This window comes from Stegodyphus dumicola, chromosome 8 (genome assembly GCF_044657685.1).
Source record: "Stegodyphus dumicola isolate Sdum_Otavi_A_Nest chromosome 8, ASM4465768v1".
Classification (NCBI taxonomy): Eukaryota; Metazoa; Arthropoda; class Arachnida; order Araneae; family Eresidae; genus Stegodyphus; species Stegodyphus dumicola.
In genome coordinates this window covers 45006921-45025677 of record NC_140775.1, presented here as the reverse complement: position 1 = coordinate 45025677, position 18757 = coordinate 45006921, and the positions used below count along the sequence as shown (strand labels likewise).

Genomic DNA, 18757 nt, shown 5'->3' with positions numbered 1-18757 from the left:
CTTTTTAATCAGAATTATTATACTTAGTTTAAAATAATCCAATTATTCTTGAAATGCAAATTCGAAAACGTAGAATATATACTTTTAATGTATTTAAGTATTTATTAACCGAACACTCCAAAACTTTTATTCGAAATTCTCCTCAATTTTCGTTATTTTATGAATACAGGAACAGTAGTTAATCTCATTTTTCAACTCCAAATCAAAGCAATTCCTCTGAATTTCTTGAAATTCTTTGCTCTAAGCCCCTGGAAATATAATTTGTTTGATTGCCCGCTACGTAATAAGTTGGAGAAGGAAAAATTTCAATTACGGACATTATTAGAGTTTTCCTTGAAATAAAATAAACGTATATGCATTTCGAAGTATTAGTTCAAAACGTTTTTTTTTTTTTTTTTTTTTTTTTTTTTTTTTAACATTCTGAATGATACTACGCACCGCCATCAAACAAAATTTAATCCCGGGTGGCGCTTTTCTTTCCCCGTTTTCTTTTTTAAATGTTATAAATGTTTGGTAACTAAATATTTCTAATGTGATTTCTTTCCATAAAATGTACTGTACGTGCTATTCTTTAGGTATTATGGAGCAATTTTTTTAAGCAAAAGATATTAATATTATGAGGCAACTTACTTGGGTATTTTTCATTGAACATTTAACAGTTCTAGAACACTTTTTCAGTCTAATTAGTATAATATGCATAAATTACTTTCGCTTTCATTTTTTAATGCTTCCATCTGGTAGTAAATGTCGAACTTCGGCGTCGAAGCATTTAGTCATAATTGCAAAAGTATGTGACCTGAGATTCAATTAGGGAAATTTAAATGACTTAACCTTTTTTTATAATTAGACTTCTGTGTCTTTTTTTCTTCCCTGAAATTAATTATTATTGTGGTTCCTAATTTTGTTTTAAAAGAAGGTTGCTAATTACGGTTGGGGACTTTTCTAATGCTTTCTTTTCAGCAGTTAACTTGCCTTGTTTGCTTCATATCTTTTACGTAAGTTATTGCTTTAATTTATTCTAGCGCAATCAGTTGTAATTCTTGTTCGCTGATTCTTTAAATAGCATGTATTTAGGTTTAACAAGCTGTGAGTACACCAGATTTTTCCAACCTACTTACAAATAAGAGAAAATCTGCTTGGCTAATATTTTTCTTTGACGATTCTCCTCTTTAAAAACATAAAAGGTGTGGTAAAAATTAAAAAGTTGATTATTTTTATTTCCCACCTTAATTAACTAATTGAATATATTTAAAACTTAATATAAAAGCTTAATAGAAATTAAAGAAAAAACTAATTATAAGCATCAAATTAATTCCTATGACTGAGAAGCAAACACATAATATAAGATTACATAAAATGTTCACATTCAAAATATCAAATTATGTATTTCTATTATGTACTATTTAAAAATTTTAAAAATGTATTTTTAAAATTCTTTTCTATCGATCATCTATTTCATGTGTCATCCATTCCCTTCAAAATTATGTAAATATGTACTTGATAAAATAAAGAGAAGCAGAGGGTAGAAGTAGTTTGCTCTTGTCTGGTCTACAGCAGTCCATTTCAAACCATTTCCATCTACTTTCCCCTTCATTTAAAATCTGGTTTCTCATTTTATTAAATCTAGATTTCAATGAAAATTTAAATTCAAGGTTGTGGAGTCTAGGTTATTTAGGAGAAAGAGGCATGAAAAATGTGCAATGACCTCGCCGGGACTCCAGCCTCGGATTTCTCGAATACGCGCCGAGCGTGCTGACCATTACACCACAAAGGCATGCTAAGAAGGGGGAGAAATACCTTATAAGGTTTAATAAAACGTTTTATATATATATATGTATTCTAAGTCTTTTAGCACATTTCGTGGTCACAAAATCTGCATAAATATTGTCTTTAATTTTACAAGTCTCTAAGCGATAGCGGAAATTAATCAAATACTTTATTCAAACACATTTATTTAAAGAAAAGGAGCAAACGATCCTTATCCGCGCAATACTCTATAACATTTTCTTTTAAATATGGCTGAAAAGAGATTTTTTCGCCATTCAGGTCTTTAGATACAAATACTAATTTATAATTACTCAATATTTCTTACTCAATACAAATTTGAAAATTACAATTGTCATCTCTTTGGGAGTATTTTCACCGGATCTATATTCCATTTCGATGAGTTTTGATTACGATCATTAGTGAAAACCCTCGAACACATAAACTGATGTCGCAAAGGTAATCAAAGCTGTAAAAGTTATGTTATCTTTGCTTGGATATTTCCGCTACACGATATTGAAAGATGTAATAAATAAGAAGCTATAAATTTATATTTTAAGAAAGAATCTCATAAAATCAAACTGTTGTTACTATGCAACTGGGAATGTTAGTGATTGATCCAACTCTGAAGATTAACCTATTCTGAAATTGCATGTCAAGCGTAAAAATAGGAATTTGTGAATTATAAATGACACCATAAATCTTTTTAACCTTGAATTTGTTTTGTTTTAGAAATAGAGACAGCGAAGAAACTGAATGCTGAAACCTTCCTTGTTTAATTCTTCATATAAATAGTTTTATTCAGAAAGCTCCAGTTGTATCTAAGATCTAAAATTTTAGTTCATTATCTTGAGAGTTTTGCAGTTTTCCAAAATAAATCAATTGTCTTTACATAATGCGTGGCATAGAATTCACAAATCATTGACTTGAAAAACTTTCTCTTCAATATATTCTAGATATCACCACAGTTATCTCAGTTACAGGTTTGAGATACAAGCTCTTAACTGTCTCAGTTAGTACTGGAACATGTTTCAAGAGTACAACACATTTCCTTTTTTCTTTACAATTCTTTAAACAATTTTGGGTAAAAATATGATAATTTCCTAGCTCCTGTCTACGAACGTTCATCTGAATTCCTTTTCTGGTATATTTAATTATATTGCAGCCAAATTATATCGTGAATCCTTTTTGACTATGTACAACGTTGTACTCCTGCCATAAATATAACAATGCCAGAAATCCTCCATCTTACAACCTCTTTCTCTGTCTCAACAATAAATTTTATATCACATTTTTGCTCTCCTTCTTGATATTAATAATTTTAGTTTTTATACTATATTAAAAAAAATCTGAAATGTTTCAGATTTTAAATTACGTCCAAAGGGGCGTTTTTTAACATTTTGTGTGTTACCTTTCTTTATTAAATATCATGTTCCTCGCACTTAAACCATAAGATCCAGTGCAACAGCAATATCGCAAAATAGTTTTAAAACGAGCATATCTTTAGAATTTCCGATACAGAGACTCACGCGCTGGAGATAAAAATGTTTTTTCTGCACAACGTTGCCATTGCTCGCTTTGAAATCCTTGAGTTTGTTAATCAAAAATTCGTCAAAGTTTTCAAAAATAGGAAATCGATCATAAAACAAATTTCAAATTTCAAATTTGGTCTTCCACATGCTCATATTCGTTGGAGGATTACGTTATTCAAAATTCGATGACTCTATGTACCGTTGTTTTATCACAATACGAGAAATATACATACATTTATGCAGATTTTTCATTATTTAATTTCTTCAAATATAATGCAGGACTCTAAAATTTGTGGCAAAGTTTGAAAAGTGAACCGACATTTATGAGTCCGACGCAAAATGCCAAAACGAAACTAATAGTTCTTCGGGATTCAAATCCCTTTGGACTAAAAAAAAACAAAATCTGAAATGTTTCAGATTTTAAATTACGTCCAAAGCGTTAGCGTTTTTTAACATTTTGTGTGTTACCTTTCTTTATTAAATATCATGTTCCTCGCACTTAAACCATAAGATCCAGTGCAACAGCAATATCGCAAAATAGTTTTAAAACGAGCATATCTTTAGAATTTCCGATACAGAGACTCACGCGCTGGAGATAAAAATGTTTTTTCTGCACAACGTTGCCATTGCTCGCTTTGAAATCCTTGAGTTTGTTAATCAAAAATTCGTCAAAGTTTTAAAAAATAGGAAATCGATCATAAAACAAATTTCAAATTTCAAATTTGGTCTTCCACATGCTCATATTCGTTGGAGGATTACGTTATTCAAAATTCGATGACTCTATGTATCGTTATTTTATGACACTGTGAGAAATATACATACATTTACGCAGATTTTCATTATTTAATTTCTTCAAATATAATGCAGGACTCTAACATTTTATGGCAACAGTTTGAAAAGTGAACCGACATTTATCCGTCCGACGCAAAATTCCAAAACGAAACTAATAGTCCTTCGGGACTCAAGTCCCTTTGGACTAATAATAATTTTAAAATATCCATTAAGCTGGCCATTTAGTTATTCTTCTCCATTAACCAAATTTTTAATATAACAACTTGCTAAGAGACATCTCTCGAAATGATTACAAAATATGACCTATATATATCACATATATCAAACTACCTGACATCTCATTCGATGGATGCAATCACGCTCTGTTTGGATTATCTTTTATGATGTCTCCAAATTATCTCTTTATAAACTTTCATCTACATAATTTTATGCATTGCATGAATTGTTTTAGTCATCAACGACATAATTGCAAGAAAACAATATATCTAGCCAGTACCTTTTCAAGTATATCATTTTGCAATTTACCTTATGCTTGCAACCATGTCATACGATCATCTACAGCAACATATAACAATTCGTTTGAGGGAAAATTTATGCGCTTTCCTAATGCTCAGGATAAAATAATAAATTTTTGATTCTATAGTTCAGAGGACAAAAATTATGAATTTATGGAGCAATGTTTTTACAAGACGAAGAAATTTTAGAATGATTAATAAATACTAGACAAGGGTGGACTTGGGCAGAACCGATTAACCTTAATGGTAGAGGGATGGTGCTCATGTCCTCCGATACTACTACCACCACAAGACGAAGGTCAAAAAATACTTTCTAAATCTCTGTCTCTGGTCTGTCTATAGTCTAATGGTTTGAGAAATTTTATTTGCTTTTCCCGTTTTATCATTTATTAATGCAATTCTTGCATTTCTGTAAATGTCTGTAGTCAATGATTTAACCCATTTTAGAATTTTTGTCAGCAGTCGCCGTAGTTCTTCATTCCTTGGTGACCGTTAAAGTAAAAAGATGTTAGTGGCTGGAGAGATGTTTGATTTTGCGACTTTGCATAGACTGGTTGACATGGTTACGACATATGTGATTCTTGTTTTCTATCACTATGATGTACAGAATTTCTTGGATACGGGTACTGCGAACGCAGTTGATGCCTTGGAATTGTTTCTGTTATGGGACTATAGCAAAAGTGCGGGATTTGAGCTCAGTAATATCTGGGATGCTCGTGATTCTCGGATTCCCATGTCAAGCCTGAGTACTTTAATTCTTCTAATATTTTTATGCTCTTGCTATTTAATTTAATGCTTGATCTGTAATAGAGAATTTTGCTTTTCTTGGACATAATGAGTGCCGATGATTTAGAGTCTGAAATAATTAGCTTAAGAGTGATGGAAGGATTATTGAATAACTGGGAGGAGCTTCCTGCTTTGCCTTTGTGTGTACAACGCACAATTAGTTTTGCGTCGTCGGCATAAAACGCAACACATTATTGGTATGTTCAGTCCATTCTACAATAAGAACTTTGTCGAATGTGAAGCTCCTGCAACCTTGAACGCGATCTGTTGCTTGATACAAAAAGGAGATCTTATAGCCCGACGTTCGTCTTTTCATGGGTTCATTAGACTCACATTCCATGAACAACCCTCTTCCATATGAGGTTAATATGGTGGATGAGTTTGTAAAAAGTGAGGATATTAGCCAAATCGATTGACCAGCTAGAACACAACACTTAACCCTTATGGATCAAGTCAGAAATGTTTTTGGCAGGGCATCTGTAATTTGGCTTGTTTCTTCCAAGAACCTGAAAATAGCGTTGCCACAGGAATAAAAACGATTGCTTCAGGAACTTATTTTCAGGATGACGTTTTCCAAATTTCAGCATCATTTGCAGTAGGAAATTTATATTTTAACTGTTAAAGAGGAACATTTCTCCTACTAGCCTCTTTTTTTCGATTTTGCAACCTCTGTTTTAGGCCTTCTTTCGCCAATGTGTCATACATCCGATCATGCGTGTATACCATACTAGTTTTACTGATTTTTTATTATATGAATGTGTGTCTTTACTAAATTGCATTAAAATCTGCCCAATAGATCTGAAGGTGATAGAACAAATGTCAAAATTTTCTTAGTTTATAACACCAATGTGAAACAAAATAAACATAATGAATTTGTGTTTAGAGCATATAACTCTACCATGGTTTTGCATATTGCCAACGTTTATTTGCTACAATTCTATGTAGTCTGTGGATTGCTTATCGTTGTATGACTTGACATATTGAATAAATGTAAGTAACATAAATATACTAAATATATCATCCTTGGGTACTGGATGTGCTTAATAAACGACTAATCATCCTCGGATTTCGCAGATCAGGAAATGAAAGAAACACTGTTATCACACAGCAATTCTTGATTTGGTGAACGTCGAGTGCCACATGCGGCCTCACACTGACTTATAAATCCCTATAAAAACGCTCTAACACTTTAGAGATGTAAAAATGGTTTTTGCAACGTGCCCAGAATCCACTTTTTCGGAACAGAACGGGAATAAAATGGTATTCTATACCTTTATCGCCTATTCTATACCTTATCAGAACTATTATTATTCTATCTATTATTCTATACCTTATCAGAACGCCACAGTAATGTGCAGCTCAGAACTTTCTAATGTTTACTCCAAGATATCCTCAGACACAGATGCTACTATGTAAGTCCATCAGAAAGAAACAGAAATTCATCTAATGCGATGGCATGCCTTTCTTTACTTCAGCTGCTGCGACGGAGTTACTGCAGTCTTAAATCCCTGACGGAACGGATCATTAGGCTCTTTGTAAGAATTCGCTGTTACTTCATTACAGCACAGAATAATATGTGAGAATAATGATTGCTGTAAAGCCATATCCTAGAGTTATTAGTTCTTGAATTCTTAGGCTAAGGTTTGTGATGTGACTATTTAACTTGCGATAGCTATGTGTGCGAGATGTTTGTCCTCTCGTTCACTGGTGTTATTGGGGCTGATGTATATCATCCCGGCCTATTTATTCTATATCTGCATCGGTACTGTCGCATTCCATCCAACATGAGGCTTATTTTTGGAAGGAAAGCTTGCAGGCTATATTCTCATGCAGACATTCAGAATTTCCTAGCATATCTGCAGATTTTTTCAGAAACACGCAATTTAAGACATCTGAACATACAGGATAGTTCATGAGACGACGGGTTTTGCCATGCGTCAAGTGGTATCGTCCTGGTGCGATATTTGTATCCCATGAACCCTTGCGAATTCTGTTTCCATAAGGCGGAATTCGGCATGGAAATCTTGTGGCATTTCGAGTGTTCTCTTCAATCGGCAAGCGGCAGCCAAGTTATTATCACTGGCCTTCCCATTAAGGAGTCAAAATACCAATAAGTTTTACTAAGAAATTCTGCTGCGTGTAATTTTGCATACACATGTAACTTATATATTCAAAGTATTTACAGAAATTAAAATATCATAATATTTAGTACAGTTTGATTGCAATAAAATATCATAATATTTAGTACAGTTTGATTGCAATAAAATATCATAATCATATTAGTAGATTTTGATTGCAAAAGTTCTTTGTTAAATATTGTAGTATGCTACTGTTTGTTTTATGAGACATCAAAGAGTAAATTTTGAAAAATTGTGTGGAGAGTTGTTAAGGGAGAAAATTCCCATTTATTTATAGTAAGACATAAATATCTAATAATTCTGGTACACTTTTTAGCATAATTATGTCTGATACTCTGGACCGCTGTGTAGAGTTCCACTTATTAATTAACTTAACTTAGTCCCTGTTGAAACCCTCTTGCCTTATCCATGAAAAAAGCTGTAGGCACAATGAAAATATTTTATAATGACTTTCAGAAATCATTGAGAATTGTGAAAGGGACAGTGACTCATATTCATGTCATGTATTGAATAAAACCATAAAAATCTCATACAATCTGAGTAGGCTCTGTAATCAGTTAACTATAGCATTGTAACTATTTCGCTTAATCAATACAGTATGTTTCTAAATATCTGTAGAACTTGTTAGCTTCTTGTAGAATATGCAGAATTTGTTAGCTTAAAACATGAAAACTCTAAGCTGCTTTGCCTGAATTTAGATTACGGATTTTCCAATAACGTCCATGCTATCGTTTACACCACGACAGCACGCACAAGGGAGGGCTATAATTCATCATATATTTCCTTTAGTATATAATTTAAGATATTTCAGAGTGCTAGCATAGAAATGTCAAGGATTCGTTTTTCTTAATTTTCAGTTATCTTCCAAACCCTTGTCTTCTGATGTGTTTATTAAAATTTCAGCTGCCGTTTTCTGGAGTAACCGATTGGCATGGCTTAACTTTTTATTGCCTGTGGTTAAAAGTGTCATTGACCAGGCTTCTGGTTACGCGCACTTAAAAAAATCTTGCTTCATTTCAAGTGGAATTGTAGTTTTAACGGCTACAATTTAGAAGGATTAGTAACATCTTATATCTGGTCAACGTTACTACGAATAATTTTTTTTCTTCTTTCCAACGAGTAAAAGATTTGGATACAAAGCTTCAAAATTCCAAACATTGTCAAAAGGTGCTCTCGTAATTTAGTTCCTAAATCCATCTATCATTTTATATGGAACCTGTGTTTACCTCAGCTCCATGTAAACAGTTAGGCGACTTATCGCTTTGCCTTAGATTACCAAAAGAACAGCTACAAAGTCGGAAAAAGATTTAAAATAAACAAGAAAGAAGAAGAATTAACATACAGCCCCTTTTAATATAATTTAAACAGTTACACAGCTCATTGGATACAAAATAAATTACTACAGCTTATGGGATTCAAGTTAAAATAAAACGTTAACTTAAGTAATTAATTTATAAAGCTCACAAGCCAAAGTCCGATCGTAAGCATCGGCTTAGGCCCTCTAATCACACGAGAAAATACTGTTGGTAAATTTCTAACGCCAATCCAGGTAATCTAAGAGCTGGACATAAATAGTAAGGAGAATCAACGGGGGCTGCCAACTCCTTAAACGTTTCTTACGTAGGTTAACTGATTCATATTCTGGTGGAAGCTGGTGAAATTAGAAGTGTTTGTAAAGATAATAAGGTAATGGATTTATAAACTCAAAACCTTACAACTGCGTACCTGTATTCTTCTTCTGATACCTTAATTACTTAGAAGCATTTCAAGATGCATATATGTAAGACGATTGGATAAATATTCTTGCAAGTGTAAATATGAATTAACCAGCTATCGAATTAATATTCAATAACATGAAGAACAATATCAAAAGTATTTTATGTGTCTCTTATCGTTGGTATAAAGTTGCTTTCTCTTTATTTTTCCTCCTCGTTGTTTCACTTCATTTTATTACTGTATGTGTATTTTATTATTCAATCATTCATTTGTTTAAGTACATATTTATCATCTACTTTCCTTTAATTTTATTACTTGTTTATTTATTTGTCAATTACTTCAATTTAATTCTTGTATTTTATTGCACTTTTAACATTTATTTGCCATTCTTTTTTATTTTACTTAATTTTAATTATTAGGATTCGTTAATTATTAGCATTATTAGGAATTGATTAATTATTAGGATTTTTCTCATAAGCACCCTTTGTTTAATCGATGTCTTCATTCCTCTAGCTTGTCAAATTTCTTTATACGTAACATTCATCCCTACTTTTCATCAAAAACATTTGTTTTAAATTGAATTGGACTTTCAAAGAACACTTCTTAAAGTTCTAATTTTTCGTTATATTTTTAGAATCGTCGCGCAAGCATATGAATATTAATATTGAGATTTAAGTATTATTTGCTTTACATAAAAGTCACTTAAGTTAACTTAATTCAAACAAAACTGTTCTTCTGCATTAATCTCTTTTTATATTTTCAGTTACTCCAGCTTCAGTAACAATAAAGATGAAACCAAGAAAACCAAAGGCTGGAGATGTTGTAAGTAAATATAGCTTCTCAATTTTCACAACCATCATTTTTTTCATAGATCGTACATACGTATATTACCATTTGCGTTCTTATACATACGAGTCATTTTATATTTTACATTAAAAACTGCTTGTATTTATATACATAACGAATCCTGGAATCATGTTCTTGCTCTAAAATGTAAAGAAATGTTATTCTCTTTTGACTAATAGATGTCACCATTTTTCCAAATAAACCCTATAACAAAAAACTCAACGCACTAAGAAGAAATTATACGATTGCTTTGAAATTGCGTATGCGTAAATGTTTTTACCAAATATGCAAATGATTAAAATTTGATGTTCAATGAATAAATAGTGCGAGCTCCAGTGCAATGGAACTACGCATCCAACATATGTATATAAGGAGTTGTTCTTGAACTGTTGTTAAAACTTTTATTGCATTGCGATTTAGCATAACTTTCAACGACTGAAAAAATGCTTTGAGCTCATCACGAGCAACTGTCTGTAGAGTTTGAATAATGTCGTATCATTGGATTGAAAGAGGCAGGTTGGGTAAATCGGAGAATCGCTCGTCGTATGAGTTGAAACTATGCCGCGATTAGAAGATGCTGGCTAGAATGGGTGGACAACGGCAGATTTCAGAGCCATGATGGTAGCGGTCTATCTAGGTCCACAACAGATCGGGAGGACAGAGTGATTGTCAGATCAGCTGTCGCAGCGCCCGATTCATCGCTATCAACCATCAGACGTGCCGACCCGCACACTAGTGCCCACTATGACCATTCACAGATGGCTGATAGAGAGAAATCTACGCTCGTACCGACCGTTACGCCACCTGCCACTCGCGCCTACACACTGTCGAGCCAGATTACAGTGGTGCTTGGATCAGGTTGGAATGATGCTGACTGGGTACGTATAGTCTTTAGCGACGAATCCTGTTTCCAACAGTGTCGCGACGATTATTGAAGACGTGTCTGGAGAGGCCCAGAGCAACGTGCTGTTCCTGCTTTTGCTTTCAATACTGCACGCCATACAGGCTCTCAACTAGGAGTTATGGTGCCATTTCCTTTGATAGCCAGACTCCTTTGGTCGTCATTAGAGGCACACTTAAAGCACAGCTATACGTTGACGACATTCTGAGACCTGTTTTGCAACCGTTCCTTTTGCAGTACCCTGGTCTTATTTTTCAGCAAGATAATGCCATACAACGTACGGTATGTATTGCTATGAACTGTTTTAACAAACACTACCTTTCCCAGCCAGATCTCCCTCCCATCGAGCATGTCTGGGATATGATAGAAAGGCAACTGCATCTACCTGAGAATTTTGATGACCTAGCCCAACAACTGGAGCAAATTTGGCAAAAAATACCGCAGGAGACCATCCGTTAGTTTTATTATTCTATGCCACACCGTGTGGCAGCTTCAATCCAGGCTAGAAGTGGGTCAACACCTTATTGAGCTCATTCTTTATAACTGTGTAATTCTGAAATAAATCATTCGATTGTTCTGAAGTGTTAAGCAGTTTCTATTCTGTAGGTAATCTTTCTATCCACCAATTTTTGTCTCCATCGGACAACTCCTTCTTGGTGAGTCGATCTTTTTGTTACAGAGTGTATTTCTGAAACCAAATATATGAAACTAAATAATTCTCTTCAGATTTTTAGCCTGCAACTCTCGATATTTGTTACCTTACAAAGTTACTTTACAAACTTTAAATCTACTGATTCGTTCACCCTACATGTAAATAAAATCTAACTGTTTGTTAACTACTCTGTACTTGCAAATCAGTAAGTCACCTTATTGTTATATATTTTCCCCATCTACTCGTATTTTTATTACATTTGCTTTACATTTATATAGAGAGTTTCAAAATTATTATGCAATTAAATGCTTCTTGAACGACTGAATGTACCCAGTGATCTGATTTAAGAAATGAATCCATTATGATCATCCTTCAAACTATGATGAGTTTCCTTTAACACATTTTTGTAAAAATATTGGAAACAGAAATTTGTATAAGGCAATCTCCGCAAAGAAAATTTTCAAGAAGCAGTATTGTTCCTAACCTTTCTAAAGATCTTTTTCAAAAACAATAATGGTTCATGATACGTAAAACTTTTAAAAATTGGCAAATTTATATGACTTAGTCTACTTTCACCCGAAGAAAGTAAGAAAATAAATGGTTTTAAAGGGTTACAGGATAAAACATCGCAGCAAAAAAACATAGCGCAGACGAAAACGTCGGGAAGAAAACAACATCAGGCGAAAACTGCAAAACATCGTAGGAGAAAACATCGCAGTTCTAAAAAACATTGGAGGACACAACATCGGCTTCGAAAATAAAGCTAATTAAAAACTTCGCAGTTTAAAAACATTGTCGTCAAAAATATCATGGTAAAAAACAAGTACCTACAAATCATCGCATGACGATAACATCGCAGACATGCGTTTTTCAGGCTTTAAAAGTTGTAACATGTTATGTTTGTAACATTTAAGATGTTATGTTTTTCAATTTTTTTCAATTTTTTCTGCATAACTTACTAAACTATTCTGTTTTCTATCATCTCATGTAACGCTCTAATGACAACTTTTAATTTTATTGCCGATATTGAACGCGGAATAAGTATCTTTTAATGAAATATATCACTTTTTTTTTATTATTTTTGTTGCCAAATATTATTTTGTACAAAACCTACTTTCTTTCCCGGTAGCTTTTTAATCAGACTAAATATGATTTATTTTTTATCTAAAATATTTGTGGATAGTAGCAACAGTAAAAATAATTTAGTGAGCTCCCTCAAGATGAGACCAACGGTTCTAAACTATTCTGGTCTTCTGTGGAAATTGTTAGAGTAGTTGAACATTGGGTGAGTGGAATTTTCTGTTATCAAAATGGATTTAGCTTATGCGTTTTACTGATTTACTAATAATTCTGTGTTTATAAAATTAATTACAAAAATAAGTATAAAATAACGAAACAAACGATAAAACTTAAGAAATACTGAAATGCTATAACAATATTTTAATTATTAATTTATATATTGTAACAATTATTGTTATTAAATTAAGAAATATGTTAACTTATGAAAGGCAATAATATGTTAAACAGTCATATGTTAGGGCAAAAAATATCGCATTAAACATTTTGTTTAATAATTCATAAAAAATACTTATTAAAATTATTACTTATTAAAATATAAATACTTATTAAAATATTCATTAACTTAAATACCTAATTTACACTCTTCACTGAATTATCATTTCTCATTCTGTAAAAGTCTGAACTTTATAAAGTAAAACAAGCTTTTCATTATTTACTAAATTAGACTAAATCCTTTATGTTAGCTTACCGAATATATTGTTTCTAATATCCTAGCAAAGGAGCATAACAAAAATCTAACTTTATCAATTTCATTTAGCAATTTAATAAAGACACATTATCAAATTTACGCTTTTGTGTGTATTTGCTTTTGAAAGAGAGTACCGACAGTATCACAGAATCGTTTGAATCATATTTTCTGAATAACATGTTTTTACTCTTTTTTATCTACATCTTAATCTACAATAAATCATTTAATATTTATGAAAGGTAGAAAAATATCACAGTCATATATTCATTGAATAATCAGCTTCGAATTAGATAAGATTATTTGAAAGAATGTAAGAAACAGAAATTAATTGTCTTTGCATTGTTTGAAACTTCTTAAAGATTACCACATGCGCAAACGTGGAAATAAAGACATAGAATAAATAGTTTGAACATTTAAAGATTGTAGTGTATAGCTGCCGAATAAAACCTACATCACGCTAAGGAAAAAAAAAACATTAATGATTTAGAAATAATAGCTAACTTGTTTATCATAACGATAGTTCTGCTCTTATAAAAATTGAAAATGTAAATCTTTAACTTGATTTTTAAAGCAATATTTAACATTTTAATAGCAGCCTGAATATGTATTTGATGATCTTAGCTGCATAATGGAGTGGTAATCTTAGAGAAATTATAACTGTTGTTACTAATATTCATTTACGTTCTCAGCTATACTGATCACCCTCGGAAGCACTTTTCTCAGAGAAATAGTCATTAGGATATAATCCGCTTATTTATAGATAATAATAAAAAGAACTTCCAAATGACAAATATTTTATTAATAGCCTACCTGAAATTGATAGACATCAAAATAAATACGTGTTTATAACAATTTATCAATTACGGTAACCATTATTTGTTTATTTGTGATGCACATTAGGATTGTGTGCCTAATAAGCAAATAGCCCTAGTATATATAAGAACTAAATCTCAGCGGCGTAACAGCCCTACTGGGCCAATGCCTGCAGTGCCCAGAAATCTGCTTTCTTGACCGTGGGCCCGGGCTGCGTAAGCATATGGCGTTAACAAGTGATCAGCTTGTCGCAGGACTCCCAGAGTTTAGTTCCCAAGCGAACTTGGTATTTATCGATCGGAAATGGAAAATCAAGGGATGAAAGGCTGAGTCGACCTTGTCCCGCCTAGGAATCGAACCCCGGACCTGTGGTGCTGCTGCCCGATACGCTAACCACTGCGCCACCGGGCCTCGCCCTAGTATATATATCTTGCCATAATCTAACAAATCTGAAACTGGCCTTTATATTTTTATTATATTTTCTCATTCAACTTTCCCTTCCTCTGATTAAGTGCCGTGAATAATTAAAGTTAAATTTTATATACATAGCAACTAGATTGTATTATCACAGATTACTGGATAAAATTGTTGTTTGGACAAGAAAAATAAACTGACTAACAAATAGTAATACTTTTCTATCCCTAAACTAAAAAATTTACAAAAATATTTAAATTTAAAAAAACATATGATATGAGAAAGATTAATTTAGGACAACAGTTTAAGCTTTTCGATCTTCTATAATATTTTAAACAACAAAAAATGCAGTGTTTACAGATATTAGTTCAAAAAAATAAATGATTCATTAATTATACTTGAAACAATATTGCCCTTTAATCTTAAATCGATGTTTACAGCATTTGGCTAAATACGTATTTGAATATTTTTAAATACTAATTTTTATTTCCATTCCTCGATTATTGATCAGAGAGATAATCCAAACAATGAGATAACTTAGAGCAATGATATAATCAATTACCCCAATGATCAGATTTCTTTCTTCAATAATATTTAGGTAAGAAAAATTGATTGCCTTATTTTTAAAATGTGTAATCGAAAGTCTGAAAATTTTAGCACTTAAGAGCGAAGTTCAAACATTTACTTTCCAATAAATTAATGCAACACAAACATTCATTTCACCGTAATATATGTACATCATAGACCTCATCAGATCAACTCCGACCTCGCTCGTGTTTCCTAATTTTTAGGATAGGATAAAAAAGGATGACTTAGCTTTAGAGTACGTTTAATCACTATAACGTCATGAGAAAATAAAGGAAAATTTTTATGGTTATCTAATTAAGCTGAACCACTTGGTAAAAATTATTTTCCTTGAAGACTAACTTTTTTTAACTTAGGTATGATGTTCATTAATTAAGCGCTTTAAGGCAAACATAATCTCATGGTTTAAATGTTATCCATAGATTGTGAATAAATTTTTAATATTCAAATAGCGCCAAGAAGTTTAGTTTTGCCCCTCTTTTATTAAAATATATTAGAAAATTAATAACTGTGAAAGGTTGAAAATGTCCAAAGGGTAGAAGATTTCCTACTCTAGACCTTAACTATTATAAAAAGTTGCAGCAAACGTAAGTGTCGTATGAGGACTTTTATAGACACAATGTATAAACAAATTTACAGGAAAGACATTTACAGACTACTTTTAATGCCTACACGCGATGCGTTTACGTAAAATACATAAAATACACCCTAATTTTGTAGTGATAAAATCTGATCGTGTTAATTCAAGAGACGAAAGATGCTGTTAGCTTTCTCTAAAAAATTATTCTGTGCAAAGGTAACCTGAAATACAAACTAAAAGTCAAAACTATGTACTCTGTGAAATTCAAGAAATAGAAAAGGAAAATAATAACTTACTCTATAATATTACACACATTATGCATGTATAGTAATCAAGTTCACATGAACATCAAATAAATAAAATATTTACACAGACTAATTGCTTTCATTTTCGAGTAAAAATCATCATTTTTATATGAAACGTTTTGCTTAGAATTTTCATGTTTTCTAACTGTGGTATATGGTATACGTTACTTAATTCATCATTGCAAAATGTTGAATAATAGTCTCTTTTAATTTAACAGCAGATATAAAACGTTACATATTAATTGTGTTTGATTTATGACGATTCAATATGTAAATAATAAAAGATGTGTCATCTCTTGGATCCACAATATATACAACTCTTAAAGTTTACTCTTATATATAGAATAAAGATGTAAAGCGATGTATTCTGATACTTTAAACAAATCATGAATGATTCCAGAAAATATTTAATAATATATGTTGCAAATCAAATGAATTTTTACTGTGCTATAGATGCATTTGTCAAAACTCTAAAATCCTAAAACTCACGTTCACTATAAGCCGAGGAAGGATTGGCTGAAGCTTATACTGTCACGCTATATTTTGGCTTCTTCTTAATTTATTCTTTGTCAAGCTACTGTCTTGCAATTTTTTTAAATACAAGCATATTTGTTATTAAAATAATTGCACATTTAAACTAAGTTATTATCACATTTTATTATGTTTTTTTACATAACTTACTGACCATCATTTCATTAATTTGAAAGGGAAAATTAAAGTAAAAATGAGAAATGGGATGATTATTTTTTAACTATTAGTGTTATTATTTTACTTATTTTTTCCACGCAATTTAAAAGAAATAGACAGCTCAATATAGAATATTTTGTAAAGGTTAGCTCTCTAATTTACGTCTGATTAACTTTATAAAAATTTTGGTCTTGGCATTCTAAATAAAAGTCTAGCTAATCTGCAAAATACAGCTGAAAGGTAAAATTTAAATAATTTTTAAAAAAAACTACGTCTACTAATGCATATTTAACAAGTTCTAGTCATCATTACTTGCAGGATTGCAGTAATTCAAATCTTTAAATATGTACAGTCTACAAGGTAACTTATAGTTCCTAATTAACTCGGCTTCAACCAAAAGAGATTCTTGCAGCCTTTCACTATAACCTTTTGATGATCAACGAACTCAGCTCGCATTCCAGTTACTCACCGCAGTAGGCGCGAAAGAACACAGCTCTCATTACAAATTAACGTCTGATAGATATCGCATATATTTGGAAAGAAAGAATTTCTTGATTTCGCAGCCAATCGAAAGGTTAATGAATACACAAGATACTCTCACTGAATACGGAGTACGAATAGACCCAATATGTTGCAGTAGGTGATTGCCACTGTAAGTCCAATTACGCGAATCAAATCACGAGAGTTTTAGAGCCATTAAGGCCCAGGAATAGATTCTGGGGCTATGATATGTACAAACTTGCAGCTAGATTTATAAGGGTTTATACTAATTATCCAAATCCATTATTAGTTTGCATTTGCTTTCACTTCTGCTTTCTTCAACTGCCACCAGGGTGAAAATTTAGATAATATATTTAAGCGTATAGTTTCTGGAAGAGAGTCTTTGACAGGCTATCATTATATCAGTTAGTTTGCTACAAGTTCTGCTACTGATATGAATTAGATAATAGGCTTTAACATCGCTAACTGTGATTGTTAGTGAATTTATTGAGGTCGGAGCCGAAGCTTACTAAGATGCGCTAACTTTATATTTAATATTTAACTTTTACTGAAAGTTTTTCTGAATTTCACCCACTCACCGAAAATGTGATCTTTTTGTTATTGTTATCAGTTTTATATAACCACCAGGGTACGTGTTTATTGGAAATTTTATTTTAAACCTTGAGTTTATTTTGTTTAGAAATTACGATGGGATGATAAATCGTCTGACTTAATGGTTCTAAAATTTGAGAGTTAAACTAGAATGGAACTGTACAGTTGTGCTGACCATTAAACCACAAGAACACTTGGGAAGAAAGTCTTTGATTCCCCACATTTGGGTTACCTATAGGCCAACTGAAAGGAGGCAATATCTTGTAGTAAAGATTTATCGGCCGCTACCCTTTCCTTTTCAGCTTCCAAAGTAGAATGATTTTTTTAAGGAAGGAAATTTTGAAATTGCAATTATGCACCTTGCTAGAAATCGAAACATGGATCTACGAAAAGCAATGGATCCACAACAGACCATCACCCCACAAAAACTCATGGGGAAAATGTCCTTGAGTCCATACATTTCTCTCAATTGGTAAAGAATTACGGGACCGAAAATTGAATCTCTAATTCCTCCCCCCAATCTCTATGTACGACCCTTATAGAAAAAATATGAAGGACATCAGGAATGTTATATAATGTTGTCTCATAAGTGTCGACTCTACATATCCCAAGTAACTAGTTTCATTAACTGCATTATATCAAAATATTTGACATAAACGAATATAAATTACATATGCATCTGCCTAGAACGGGAGAACATACATCTGCCGAAATTGACGGACTATCACATTATGGCTTTCAATGAGCTAAATCTGAGAAATCTAATCTCTACCACACAAATTTGTTCTAGTCGAATCGTAGAATTTCTGAGACTAAGGAGAAGTGATAATGAACAGGAAGATGAAATGTAACCGTACCATTGCTGAAAATG

General features: G+C 32.2%; 1 protein-coding gene across 1 annotated transcript in view; it reads left to right on the top strand.

Annotated features, from left to right (window-relative positions):
- The window catches only part of LOC118197468 (nephrin-like), a 584671-nt gene that overhangs the window by 460441 nt on the left and 105473 nt on the right, over positions 1 to 18757 (top strand). The window contains exon 12 of the mRNA XM_085822985.1: positions 10007 to 10065. Within this exon, the coding sequence (XP_085679111.1) occupies positions 10007 to 10065 (59 nt within the window). The remainder of the gene's footprint in view (positions 1 to 10006; positions 10066 to 18757) is intronic.